Genomic DNA, 14,745 nt, shown 5'->3' on the forward strand with positions numbered 1-14,745 from the left:
ATTGCTTGTTTAGAAGTTTATAGACATAAATACAGGTTGGACAAAGAAAACGAGGTAAAAATAGCATCGCGGTGATTATGAGTTGACATGATGGGTGCAACACTGACCGTGCTGTAGCCACTAAGTGGCAATTAAAATTTTTTACTGAGGAATAGCAGCATGATGCAGGCAAACAGAAGCATGCATAAGCTTATATTCACCAGCAGGTGGCAGTAAAGCCAAGGTTACCGGTAAGCCAATTTCAAACATGAGCTCCTCCCAGTTCAAAACAGAAGAGATGAGAATGTTGAGCCAAAAGCCCATAAATGGATTTTCGTGTCTGTTCTTTTCAATCCTAACAGTGGGGTTAGTAAACAAGACTCACGGCGCCACTTCATCCAAATAAACTGTTTATTTCTTTGGTATAATTCTTCACACTAGTTAAATACAAACATATCTTACAATGTAAGGAGCACTTGATTCATTTTGGCACGTACAACTTTGTCAACAGTTTCCAACATGTCGTAAAAATACCAGATGCGCATCAGCGAGGATGCAGGTGTGATGAGAGATGATGTTGAAACCGGATGTGCAGTCTTGTGGAGGCTTGTATTTGCTTTAGCTGTGTCGCTTCTTTAACACACATCCCTGAGCAACTTAACAGCACCGGCTCTCTCGTTAGCATCACGGAAGCGCTTTGAAATTTTGATTACATGTGTTTTATGTGAGGAAACGCCAACTTTTACTAAAAAACTGAAACTTTATCTAAGATAAATCATCAGACATGTTTCTGCCTGGACTGAGGCCTTGCAGCTAAATGCCCACACAGCCTTTACAAAACTACTGCACATTACATTCTGACATCAACAAAGTGCTGACAAAAGTGCGTATTTACACAGTGCTCAAATGTCCAAACACATGTGGAATCTTTGCAAAGCATCACATATAAAAGCCAAAGATTATAGATTTCATGGAAGACCTAATACAGTACTTTCTGACTGTAAAGTACCAGTGTGGAGACATTTACAGCAACTCGTGTACACACTTTAACAGAAAGATGCTAAAAAGGTTCCACATAACCGGAATTTACACAAGGCGGTCACGATAATATCCACTTTAACAGCTAAAATGTGACTTTTGCATGTCCGTTTTATTGTCTGAACAGAAACGAGTGCACGCAGCTCACACCCATCTCTGCTTACATCCTTTGGTTACAGGCTTTTGTGACAGCTGTTTCTGAGTCTATTTCAGTTACAATCTGTAGCTTTTAATCACCCAGCAAAAGTAGTATTCAGGGAACAATTATGATGAACTATGCTTCTTTGACAGCGTTTCTGAAGTGTCGTCTGCGGCGGGGCCGTTTGACAGTACCTCCAGAAGTTACATCTCAAAGTGGCGGTACATGCTCTCCACGTAGCTCAGAACCCGCTGCCAGTCAGGACCGCCCGCCCTCAGCATCTCCTCCACTGTCTGTTAAAGAGACACATTTATGAGCACAACAAACAAAAATCTGTTTCGTGTGTGTGTAAAATGGGAAATTGGTTAAAACAAAGTCTTACCAGAGACTGCGCAATCCCAATGCTCTCTCCTGTTTTGAACGCTAGACTGAGATTCTCTTTCTACAACGAAGGAAGTAAAATCGATAAGTTTAACACAAACGAGTCGCTTCGTCCCATCAGTCACACAGAAACCGGCACTACCTTGTTCTCGGGGCTGAGGGTGCTGTAAGGGATATGTGAGGGGAGGTAGGTGTGGTAGACGGCACAGAACGCCAGGCCGTCGGCCCAGCTGCTGCTGAAGTTGGTGATGTCAATGTTCTGCATGAAGAGGAGAGGATACAAAAATCTATTATGTTCATTACTTCAGTGTTAAACTACCACTGTTATTAAGTCCTTTATTTAAACAGGTCTATAAACAAATGTGCAAAAGCTCAGACACATTACACATGTTCACAGATTATTATAAGAAAAGCAAAATGTCTGAAACCAGAGAGTGTAGTCTCATAGGTTTTGGCAGCTCGTCCCTTATTTAAATTGGTTTTTCAAGTTCAGTGTGAATAAAAGGGCCAGCTAATGTTAACGTGTATGTGACCTGATACTGTAAACATGTATTTAACTGTAGTCAGAAGTTAGTAAGCTGTAGATAAACATACAGTTCAGCTCTCGTCTCTCACCTAAGGCGAGCCATTCACTTTTCTCATAACCACAGAATCAAGAGACTTCAAGGCAGATGAAGAAAGATGCATATCAATAATATCACCATATTTAAGTGTGCACAAATTATGAATTATTACAATGATCTTTTGACTAGTGAATGTATACAAACCTTTTATGAGGGGCAGATATAATATTGTTTGTATACAGAGTGAATTCAAAGGGCCCAAGGATGGACCCCTGTGGAACACCTCTGCAAACAGCGAGCAGAGGTTACGTGACACCTCTGTAGTTCTACCAGAAAGATCTAAAAACACTTTTCCTACTAAAATGACAAGATCAGATGCTTTTGACAGGTTCAATACTAATGGTTACCGAGAGTTTCCGTTATATTACTGGAAACACTCAATGGAGCTGTTGATCTGTCACATGATTTAATCCTGAGGGTAAAAGTTGATTCCAGAACCATTGTCAGCTGGAGCTCTAATATTTTAGCAAGGGGAGGACAATTTAAGACGGGCAGTAATAATTTAAATCACTCGGGTCCCCGTCTTTGTGGAGTGGGAGCACAGGTGCAGCCTTCCAGGTTTCTGTTATCAGAGTTTGGAATACGTGGTGGAGATTTAGAGATTATGACCACGAACCCACACACACACCTGTAAACTGAACTACATATAAAAGCATCTTGAGGGTCACCTTGTAGCCTTGGGTTCGACTCTGACACCAGCGGAGCAGCGAGTTTCTCTTTGAGCCTCCATGGCGACGCAGCAGCAGGTTGAATCCATCCTGAGACCTGAAAACGTGCACGCACGCTCGAGTCAGTTACAGTAGAGCAAACTGGACGTCGCACGAGAAGCGTTTCCTCTACTTAAGCTTCACGATCTATTTTGCTTCAGTCCAAACAAGTCGTTCGATTTATAAAGGATGTGACTGTTCACAGAGCGTCGCTGTGGACTCACTTGGTGGGCGGCAACTCGGTGAGGGCTGAATTGTACTTGTTTAAAGACTCCTCACATTTTCCTGCACAGACAAGAAACAACCCTGCGTTACACACCAGCAAGCTATGAGCATCCAGTGCTGGAAGGCTTAGTCACAGCACAACACATTTTAACTTAACACAAACATCTACACGGTTAAAGGCTCTTTTTGTAAATGTGTGTATTTAAAAGTAATTTAAAACCTTTTAAAACGACCTAAAGCCATAATTAGAATATGAAGAAAGAACAGCTATGACTTACACATAAATATATTGTGTGGAAGAGATATCAGCTGAAAAGAAACAACAACAGGGCTGTACTTTCATGTCATTAGTTTGTACCACAACACTATGCAGCACATCAGCGCCGCCTTTATTTTCCCAAACCAAACCTCGACAACCAAAACAACTAGTCACTACTTCAGGCTCGCTCTCAGATCTCTAAGACGCTCAAATTTACATCAGAAACTAAACATGTTTACAGTACGACACAAAAAGCTTTTGGCCTCCAGCCTTTGCTCATAACCATGTAAGGGCTAAATAATCTAAATATGGTCACTTTCGGCTCTAAAAATTATGAATGAATTAACAAAATGAGGTTGAATCCCATCGTCTACATGGAGACTATGGTTAAAAACATTGTTCCTTAGTAGTATGAGGCGTGGGTGGGCTCACCTGCGTCACTGCTCGACCTGCCGTCCTGCCAGTCCAGATTTCGACCTCTTAATTGCAACAAGTTCTTTTAAAGAAAAAAAAAAAGTATCTAATTAGGTATAGCTGTGTGTGTGTACAGTATGCATGTCTTCATTAACAAGCAGACCCTAATGAAGCCACTTCCTGTGTATGAGTCTCACCTTGTTTGCAGCAGCAGCTGTTGCAGCAGAACTGGGCTGGGAGGTCCCGTTCAGCATGGTGTTGGATTCTGAGGAGCTGGGTAATCTGGACAGGCTTCTGCAGCAAAGAATGGATAAAACAAACCAAATCAACTCTCCTGACACAGCTGCTTCATGCTCCACTTGTAGATTGGACTGTTTAAATTCTTTTCAAGTGGTCGACTTAATGCAGTACGTTATAGAGAAAGCACAGCCGCAGTCCTGACCAAGTTTGGTGATTGTTAGCAGAGATGATGTGGAGCAGAGAGGTTTCGTTTTCAAATCTCTGTCCAGTTCCACAGACCTACGCTTAGGCTCGAACAGTTTTCTCACCTTGACCTCTCTGTAGTCACCATCCTGCGTGTTTCACTGGATCGCACCCCCTCTCTGTTCCTGTCCTCATTGGTCACATTTCTCAGGTAGCGCTTAGTCACATCTTTGCAGTCTGTTTTCGCCTCTTCATCAGCGACATTCTTCACCACCTTGTTCTGACTCTGACTTTCCAGCCCTTCTCTTCCTAACCTATACACCGCCCTCTCCCTGCCTCTGTGGCTTTCTTCCTTGCTCTCCGACTTGTTAGATTCTCCATTTGGCTTCTCAGGTTCATGACAAGGTTCCTGGGCTTCACTTTTGCCCTGGACCTTGGTGAGATTAGCCAGTTTTTGCCTGCTCTCCTTCAACTCTTCCCTCAGAGTAACCAGCTGCACATCAGCCTCTTTCTGTCTCTGCTGGGCAGCAGACAGCTCCCTCTCAATGTCTTTGTGGGCTGTTCGGAGCGCCGTCAACTCCTCTTCTGCCTCAGCCCTCAGGCGATCTGCCACCGCCACTGCCACCTGCAGGTCACCCTGGAACTGCAGCCATTCGCCACGCTCTGACTGGAAAGCAAACAGAGGGAAAATCTCAGTTTGTCCAACTAATTTAAGAAACAGCAACCATGTTCTGTGTGGGCATACGCTAGCACAGCTGACTGGTAAGCTAAGCACAAGTGCAGCAGAAGCTGATTGGACGGCTATAAGTTTTGTAAATAATCTGTCATACAGTCCCGATCAAAAGTTCAAACCACAGGGGGGAGGTTAAGGGAAAGATTTTTTGCCTTTGCCATCAGAATGTCATGACAGAAAATGACAATAAATCCACATTTTTGCACAGATTTGGCCCTTTAAAGGCACGTAGCCCTAAACCTTTGAGCAGCTGTAAAACAGCCTGTTTTAGTTTCAATAAATTACATGCTCAAAAAAATGTTTTGTCTCACTCCCATTTCTTCTTGTTTTATGTTGAAGCTTGACTTGGAATCTTGTTAAGATCCAACCATGCAAAATATGTTTTTTTTTGCCATATTTCAAGTGGCCTTAAACTTTTGATCAGGACTGAGAGAAATATAATAAAAATGTAACGGATCATCCGCGCAATCAAAATTATTTTCACAATAATGCCATAAAGAATCCAGATGATTAAAGTTGGCTTTAAGTTATTTAGACAGACAAAATGAAACAGCTCAGCTTTCCGCAGAATGACTGCAATCAAATAAACTATCAAATATCCATTTGGCCCTCATTAGACGACAAGTTAGGCTGAAGCGAGCAGCAGGCCTCAGCAAGCCGAGGGGGGGAGTGGAGCTGGCAAGCCAACTCAAATGAGGCAAAACTCGATCATGAGAACAAAAAGTGGTCTGCTCGTTTTTAAAAATCATTCTTGGAGGGAAAAAAACGACTCGAAGCCGAACAAGCTCCGACACAAACAGAAAAACAAAGCAAATGTAAGCAACGTTTTGGGAGCCGGACCAAAGATTACATTGTGAAACTGCCTTCTGCGACACCATCGGTGTGGCTGTGATCCAAAAACAGTTTGTTTTTTTTGACATGGGAAAACTAAATCCCAACTCTGATTCAGTTTCATATCTTTGTGATGTAAAAAAACGCTTCCAGCTTTCATTCTTATAGTCCTGCAGCAGCAGACATGCACAAACACTACCCCCAGACATCAAAACAGGCACTCGGAGCCAATGAAGCCAAGAGGTAAACGATACCAGACTATTAAAAAATGTTAAGCGACCAACATCATAAAAGAAAAACAAAGGGATGTGGAATCACACACAGATTTAAGGAAAGGGAGTTCACAGACTGTGGAGAAATGTAAGCTGGGGAACTGCGAGAGTGTGGAGGAGTGGAGGGATTGGGAAGGGTGGTAATTAGATGAAGAATGGATGAAGATGTGGAGGAGGAGGCGAGTCTGAGCCAAGCCGTTCCCTCATCTGACCACTGACTCAAGACCACAGCTGGACCTGATTACTCTGGATGCATGCGCGCACACGTACACATGCATATCACGTTGCTTTCCTCTCTCCCACAGACACACACCTCCCCTGTTCTTTCACATCAACATCAAACCACACCGTTTCATTCTCCAACACGTATACATATACTCAGGGTAAGCCGAAGCACACTCTCCTTGGAAATCAGCAGGATAGTGAATCCTGTTTGGAGTTCTCAGAGTCTATATTTAGGATTATTAAAAACACCCGCGTGGACTTAAAGAATCTTGTCTTTGCAGAGTCTTTGTTATCTAGATGTGGACACCAACTGGAGCGTGTCTGTTTAAGGAAACAGGAAGGGGTGCTCCTCCGTTAACACTGAGATAAGGGTGTGGACTGTCAGGACTAAAACGCAAACGCTCGCTCGCTCCCCCAGGACCCGGCCTCATGCCCCGCTGCAGGACCAGTTGTAGTACAGGCATACATACACATGTCTATACTCTAGATCAGGGGTGGGCAATCTCAGCCCACGAGGGCCGGTGTCCCTGCAGGTTTTAGATCTCACCTTGGGTCAAAACACCTGAATCACATGATTAGTTCGTTACCAGGCCTCTGGAGAACTTCAGGACATGTTGAGGAGCTAATTTAGCCATTTAAATCAGCTGTGTTGGTTCGAGGACGCATCTAAAACCTGCAGGGACACCGGCCCTCGTGGACTGAGATTGCCCACCCCTGCTCTAGATGCAAATCTGCTTTCCTGACAATTCCTGGAAAGAGTTCAGCACACTTGAAGATTTGTGCTGTGTTTACTACTATGTGTCCCTACTTCACCTCCACGCCCACTCTAACTTGGGGAATCATCCCAAATCAGCGATTACTGTTCTCTCCAGCTTTCAACAAGCTGTGTGAATTCAAATATATTTATTAAGACACGTTTCCCTCCCAGATGTGCAGTGCAAAATGGCCAGAAACCTCAACCATAACCTAACAAGAGAGTTGCATATTTAAGAAAAGCTTCCCAATGCAGTCGGGAAGCCTTCTCCCATCCTTCCATCAGTCTACATGTGATCCGTGGCTTCCAAATGCACGGCCTGTTTCATTGCAGCAAACTGTCAAGGAGCAAAGTGAACAGAGAGAACCTGGAGATCATTTCAGGAAATCTCAGCCAGTGTTCACCTGGAACTGATTCCAAATGCTTTGAGATCGACTCCAGCTGGGAACACAAATCTGACCATCCACCCCCACAACACAGCCACGATTGGAGTATTTTCATTTTTGCTGGTTAAAAAAAACTGAAAGCTTGTCATGCTCATAAGCACAAACAGATGGTACATTTGATAACATCCTTAGCAGTTCATTGCACAATGGGCAATCATGTGGCTTTCTTTAGAATTCAGTTTAACTACAAAGAAATGGAAAATACATTATTGCTGCCGGGTAGACAGAGACAGATAAGGAGCATTAGGAAAAGCAGTGCTGAGGACAGATGAAGAAAGCACATCAGGGAGGCTTATCTGTCTGAGTGTGACTGGAAAAATAACAGCTACTTAAATTACAAGAAAAAAGGGGTCAAAAATGGGGTCAGATCTGAAGAGGAAACGGCTTAAGCAAGGTGGGGTCAGACGAAAAGATGGATGGTGAATGCAGAATAGAGGAGGGGGGGGTTGAAGGCATCCAGAGGAAGGAAGAGATGAGAGAGAGAGAGAGGGAGAGCCATCGCTCATTTCAGTCTTGTGCTCGGGGTGGAGCGGTCAACAGGCCCGGCTGGGGGCTGACGGGAGGGGGGAGGCCTCTGAAGAATTCTTGGTGCGTGTGTTTGTAAGTCTTTTGTTTCGTGTGCACACGCACAAAACATGGCCAGTGGGTCACTGCAAGCTGCAGCCCTTCTACCTCACCACAGCACAAAACAAAACAAGTTTTGTCTTGGAAACAGCCGAATGTGAACCCCCTCCTCCGCCCTGCACTCCCCTTCTCCGGCTCTCCACACAAAGGATCTTGGCACTGCAGAGCAGGCAGGGAGGGTTCATAAAGCTGAGCTCCGGCTAGCTTATATCGTCCTACAGAGGGCTCATGTAAACACGGGTTTGGATTGCCATGATTTCCATAACACTGAGCCCTCTCGCTGCGTTATACCACAGTCCCTCTGAGCTTCAGCTGGACCGTGCGAGGCTTATATTTCTAGGTCGTTTACAAGGATGTGGGAAAGTGGAAGAAAGACATAGTAAAGAAAGGAGTGTTTGGACAGTTTGAATATTAAATAGGCAGAGCTGACATCGAGGAGGCGCGGACTAGACGAGCTGGAAGGTAAAAACGGACGACGTGCGTCAGTCGCAGTTCAATTAAAATAATTCAAATACATGAGAAAAATAAAAGAGCAGACGAGAGGACGGGGAGGATAGAAGAAACAGAAGAAAAGGCGATGGGGACGGGGAGGGGCGCCGTTCTGTCATAGTCCAGCTGTCGTAATCTGTGGCAGATCTAGAGGAAGCTGGAAGCCTCTGGCTACAATCCTCATAAGGGAGGGTCAGGAATCGGAACGAATAACTGACAGGAAATTACTCAAGAATATCACCGTCCTCCTAAGATCGCAGAATGAAGGAGAAAATGAACTAAAGAAGTGCTGCAGAATTTGATTTTATCCATATCGAACATAGCCGGAGAGTCTCTCATGAATAGGCACCACCTTTCAGGTTGAAAGTCACTTCTTCATTATTATTAACCCTTTTGTGTTTGCCATTCAGTTCAGTTCATTTTTATTTACACAGCACCGACAACAGTCGCATGTTGTCTCATCAGAAGGACCAACAGTCATGTGCAGCTGCCTCTGATATCAAAGGCGAGCGTCCTTGATAAACTATCTTGTTGGACAGAAAATGATCTCAACGACTTTCCTCCTGTGGAAGGACAGGAAGACCTTCATTAGCACAGCTGCAGCCCCCAGGGGGTGAAGCAGACTCCACTTGAAGACTCTGTTGTTGTTAAAGGGGAGCAAAGTGTGGGCTGTGATGGTACAGTATGTGTTAGTGTTACCTCTCGGCTCACAGGTCATATTACACTGACCTGTACATCACTTCCTGTTTACAAATGCATGTACTTTACTCGTTCAGTTATGCTGCAACAAAGGTGCGTCGTGTATATAAAACACAGGACTAATTACAGGATGAAGTTTGATGAAAAAAAGAGGCTTTAAACTACACAAGACTGGCAGTGGGATCCCAGATGAAACGTTTACGGTCACAGCTTACAATCTAGCCGGTGTATATCAAAGCAAAGACTTCCTGTCATCATACAAGAATTTTTAAAAGTCAATTTATTGGGGTTTAGGCAAACGCATCCTTCACGGGGACTGGAACCTGGTCATTACGACTAGAAGGCATCCAGTACCAAAGCTCCTCACTCCAAAATGTTGCCATATTCATATGCAAACTTTAGTTTATAGAGAATGACCGGATAACGTCTCTTTGGGGGGGGGGAAGAGTTAAGTGCACGGTCGGTGTCCGAGGAGAAAACTTTCAAGCTCATCTCACCTCTAATGTACTCTTCAGACTCCTCACTTCTGTCAGCAGATGCTTCAGTATCTCTGAGGGAAGGTCACAGAAATGTCAGGCAGCATCACATGCATATAAAACACAAAAAATGTCAAGGAAATTGACTTGCCCTTCTTAAAACAGACAAACGTTTGGCCCACATTGAATTGCAGAGTTGTAGCACTCAAACAACAAGCCTGCTGGGGGTGTTATTGCAGTGTTTATTTAGGGAGGGGATATTTTGAAATTTCAAATACTAGTACTATAATAATAAGACTGATTTCACTCTCACCTGCTGTGTTTGTGCTCCCGTCCTCACTGGCAGTGATTCCCAGAGCTAGCTTACACTCCTCCAGCAACTTCTCCAGTTCCTTGCTTTGGCCATCCTTCGGTTCCTGACACTGCGGCAGAGACTGACTCAGACCACTGTCCCTTTCTCTGCAGTTTTGCCCCAAAGAGCTGCCCACCACAGGTGAGGCACTAGACAGAGACGAGGGGCTCTTTATAGGACTGACAGGCACACTCTTCTCTGGGGTGACAGGAATCCTGGGTGTAGAAGTAGGAGGACCACCATTCCTCCCTACAGTAGCTTTCTCACTCACGGCCACAGCACCGGCTGGCTTGCTGTTCACTGGGTTAACTCCAGCGCTGACCGTGGAGCTGTTTGCGCTGACCGGCGGACGAGGCTTCCAATCCGGAGGGGGACTGCGAGTGCTGGGAGTAGTTGGCGTGCCATGCTGCGATTTCTTGCCAGTGGTCGCCGGTACTGGAGGTAGAGACGAAACTGAGATCGTAGGGGAAGATGGAAGCTGGGGAGCACTGGTTGTGAAAACAGCACCGTCGTTCTGTGGCGTAGTAGGTGGAGTGTGAAAACTGTCCACCTGAGCCCCTAGAAAAACAGATTTGAGAGAAAATGAGAAAAGCAAATTGTGTTTGAAGACTGCATCTAAATATGGGAAAAAGGGGAAAAACTGAGCTGAATAATCATTTCTGTCAACGTTTTCCACACAAGACATCAATTTAAGAACAATTCTTGAAATAATATCATATCCTGGTCTCTGGTTTTAACTTCATGAGTGGAGCAGGACTTTAAAGTTTGTGCTCATTTCCAGGCCCGACTTTTATTTTTGGACCGTACTGAAATAACTTTGTTTAAAATAGTCCACTTTTCTTATACTGAGCCTTGGTGCAGCTGCTTAGCTCACCCGCTATCTGAAAGAAGCAGTTTTAACTCCTCTTTCTTTAAGACACTTTGCTCCTGATTGTGAACAGAAGGTTTGAAGAACAGGTGGGTGGAGCACACGTCCTCACATCATGATCTCTTCACATCACGCAAGTCCAAGACTGGGTGTTTACAGCAGTTTAGAGCTCTTAGAGAGTATTTGCACATACGACGACCTCCGTATCTGAAACTCTGACCATGAGCAGTCATCGCATACATGTGTGACAGAATAACAGCCTCCATCTGTGACTCGGTCACACAGACTGAAGGAATACACTGAACAACTGAAGCCGACACAGAACGAAGTAAGAAAGCAGTCAGTCGTCAGCAGTCAGGCATGCTGACACTGAAAACATCATCTAGCGAGTTGACTGAACAACACGGCCTTCGCTGACCAGCACAATGCCCGGGCCGTGCCCCTGACGATGAATGCTGTAATACAAGCATTCCTCTAGCGCTGCTCATCCATACCACTGCTCCCGATTCAGGAACACATGCAGACACAGGACAAACAATTCCCACGTATTTGCAGCACTCAGTTACCGATTCATTTTCAGACTTGACACATGATGAGTTCCACTTTTTGGCATTCCCCGCCTGTCACAGCACGCCAGCGTTAAGAACTCCAGAGGCTATGGGAACCCGTAGGCAGCGTTTCCTTCTCTTCCCCGCTCATTTTTCTTGTTTGGACAAAAGCTTCACTATGAACAAAATGAATGTTTTTTGTTCCTTCGTTTTTTCTTTAGTGATGTAAGATCAGCACTTGAACATTTGCAAAGTTATGCACCACCTGCTGCACGGCCAAGTCACCGAGAAAGAATGACAGGACTGTCTAATAGGACTCTCAAGCCAACCCTTCTCTTTATTTCTTCATTCCAGACCTTAATGCGCTCGTCCAACCATGTGCATGGGTGGCAAGTTGACTGAATGAGAGTGGATGTGTGTGTGTGTGTGTGTGTGTGTCAGATGGCATTAGATTTCCTATGATTAATCCGCTGCCCTTGTGCTGAGCTGGGGAATTCTGCCGATTCATCACAGCTGGCCCGGCAGGGCCAGAACGAATCACACGGGGACGCGAGGAGAATGACCACTCACTGAGCAACACAGGAGAGCTGCCAAGATTCCTGCTGCAACTCAGCACACACACAGACACACACACATTCACACACCTACAGCTTTTCCACTTGCTTCTCTCTGCTGCCTTCAGTTTCATGATTACTCTTCATCCACCTTCACTTTTTGGGAATTCTAGTACGTGCACTTTTCTGGTATCATGCTTCCGACTTCCGTGTACTTCATGAATCAGATGTTTGCGATTTCCTGGAAATTTCTCAACACAATTCAAAACACGAGGCCAACACAACACAGCCATCTGTGCGCACTGCCAAACCTTTCAGACACAGCATGGAAAGTTCAAGGGAGCTGATTCCGCCAGAGCTGGTTTAAAGAAAGTAAATTAAGTGTGTGTGTGTGTGTTTGAAGGATGACCTACCTGTGGGTCCGTGGCTGTCCTTGGTGGAAAAGTTGCCCATTCTGCAGTAATAGGGTTGGGGCCAGTGATGCGGCCCTGCAGGTGCTTGTTGCACTTTCACTCAGACCAGACCAAAGAGATAGAGAGGAGGTGACCTACACACACACACACACACACACAGTGAGAGAGAGAGAGAGTACATCCAGCAAAGGATGAAGTCGTGCACTTTTATCCAGCTGAGAAATAATCCAGTGAACACAACCTCGCTCACACTGATGGCGGACTGAGGAAGTTTACATGGAGTCTCATTTGAATGACAGTAAAATCAGTACCTTTACATAATGAGGCTGAAACACCAGAGTGAGATCAGACGTACAGGCAGGACGCTACAGTGTGGCCACATGAGGCAGAAAGCTGTTGGCACGTCGGTGTAAGTGCTCGGTGAGTGGAAAAGGACGAGAAACGCGCCCCAGATCCACAGAAACTGCAAACCGAGTCACCGAGAAGCACCCACGAGTTTAAACTGGCAGTTAAACCAGTGAGGTTCACTAAGACGTAACATCGTTCTTCTAGAGTCACAGGTTTGCGCCACAGACGCGCGAGAAAAACTTTCAGCCACAAACTCGATATAAGTTCTTCACTGAGAGTGGAAAAAAGTCCCTCAAAAGTCATCTTCAATGTGAAAAGGCAACAATAGTGGGTACAAACCTTGGACAGATTAGAATCAATCCCAGATCGTCCGGTTCTGCGTTTTGGAAACTCTGCTTCTTCTTCTTCTTCTTCTTCTTCTCCACGACCCGCTTTCTCCAGCGCTGCTCAGCCAAGCGCACTGCCCCGCTGTTCCTTCACGGAGAGGCGCCGAGGGCAGATGGACAAACGCAAAAGCAGCAGCTGTTGGACAAAGTCAGGTCTAAGCAACATTTTACTCCTGGGAGCTTCTCGATAAAGAAGCAAAGACGTGTGGCTTTAGTCCTCAGAAAGAGTCGAAGTGAACTCTGACCGCAGATGACCAATGTCTCCGATATCCACCGGACGTGTCCACTGGAGGGCACAGTTAAGCTGTGAAAGGACAAACCTGTTGCTGTCGCCTCTGGGAGGTGTTGGTTTCTGTCCGCTCACTGCTTCGAGCGGATGACCCACTGACCCGCTGTGCCACACAGTCCCGGGCTGAACAGTGAACCGACTTTACATACCAATATTTCTCCAACTATTCACGCGGTCCCGGTGAGAGTTTAGCTCCCACATAACTCCGGTGAGTCCTGGGATGATTCAGTTCTGAGTGTTTCAAACTATTTCCTGGTTACGCTTTTGCACTAATGCAGTCATTTTTTATAGTTTAATTCTGACTAACTCATGCACACAATAAGAAATAAACCACAGTTACGCAAAACTAAAGTTACGCATAAACATTAGTGACAAAAAAATTCAAAGATCACATATGTAGACACAGCAGCTCTGGTCTGGACATATTTATTTAAAAGCTGGCATACACAGGAGATTACTAATTAAACTAATCGCCCATATGGCCAAATCTTTGAATCTATAAATTTTGAAATATATATATATATATATATATATATATAAATTTTTTTTTTTCAAATTAAATTAACCTGTGTCAACCTTGCTAAGATGCATTTAACCAAATATTATCAGTGGGGTGTACTTGTATATTTGAGGTTTTGTGGATCAGAAAAAATCCCAAATAAACTCCAACTTGTTTTTTTTTTTTTTTTTTTTAACTCATGAAAGTTGCTGTACAGTCGTTCCACCGTGGAAAAAGGATAATTTAAAGAAATCATTAAAAGCCCCAAAATTACCATGCAATTCATTCTAACGAGTGCATTCAAACTTCTGACCACAACTACAGATGCTGGGCAAACACATGTAAGCAGCATGTGCTTAGATAGGCTAGTTCATAGTAAGCAGAGATACAAAGACTGAAATTCTGAGCTGATGCTACTTTTTTAAATGGAAGTTTAGCTGATTATTTATTTGTTTTTGTATTCATTTATTCATTTTTTGTCACTTTCCTCCTGTGGTGACAGAAAAACAAAGAACTCTTTATTATTTAAAAAAAAAACCTGAACTCTTTATCACATTATTGAACATTCAGCGTTTAGTCAAAAACAACAATTCTCTCCAAATAAAGTTTGTGAAGATGAAACAGGAGGAAGAGCCTGGCTTCATCAGATATTTAATACGGCTGTGTTGCGGGTTGAGCCCCTGTGACGTATCTGCACAAGTGTTTGACTAAAATATTTAAAAGCAGCATGTGCTGGTCGGTGTGAGTCTGT

At 44.4% G+C, this 14,745-nt stretch overlaps 1 protein-coding gene across 2 annotated transcripts; it reads right to left on the reverse strand.

Annotated features, from left to right (window-relative positions):
* Positions 1-376: 376 nt before the first annotated feature.
* si:ch211-195o20.7 (cytospin-A) lies at positions 377-13,924 on the reverse strand. Of its 2 annotated transcripts, none has more exons than XM_040049006.1 (12): positions 13,160-13,924; positions 12,473-12,606; positions 10,051-10,647; positions 9,759-9,811; positions 4,314-4,855; positions 3,963-4,059; positions 3,784-3,847; positions 3,092-3,152; positions 2,829-2,925; positions 1,680-1,796; positions 1,539-1,598; positions 377-1,449 (listed from the first exon to the last, which is right to left on the reverse strand). In XM_040049006.1, exons 2-12 carry the CDS (start codon positions 12,510-12,512, stop codon positions 1,360-1,362), a joined length of 1,818 nt encoding a protein of 605 aa, XP_039904940.1. In that variant the 5' UTR covers positions 12,513-12,606; positions 13,160-13,924; the 3' UTR covers positions 377-1,359. The 2 variants fall into 2 exon arrangements, with proteins under 2 accessions (XP_039904940.1, XP_039904941.1); XM_040049007.1 differs by lacking the exon at positions 13,160-13,924 and adding an exon at positions 12,784-13,153.
* Between the last annotated feature and the right edge of the window lie 821 nt (positions 13,925-14,745).

Source organism: Simochromis diagramma, unplaced genomic scaffold (genome assembly GCF_900408965.1).
Source record: "Simochromis diagramma unplaced genomic scaffold, fSimDia1.1 OVJJ01000305.1, whole genome shotgun sequence".
NCBI classification, from domain to species: domain Eukaryota; kingdom Metazoa; phylum Chordata; class Actinopteri; order Cichliformes; family Cichlidae; genus Simochromis; species Simochromis diagramma.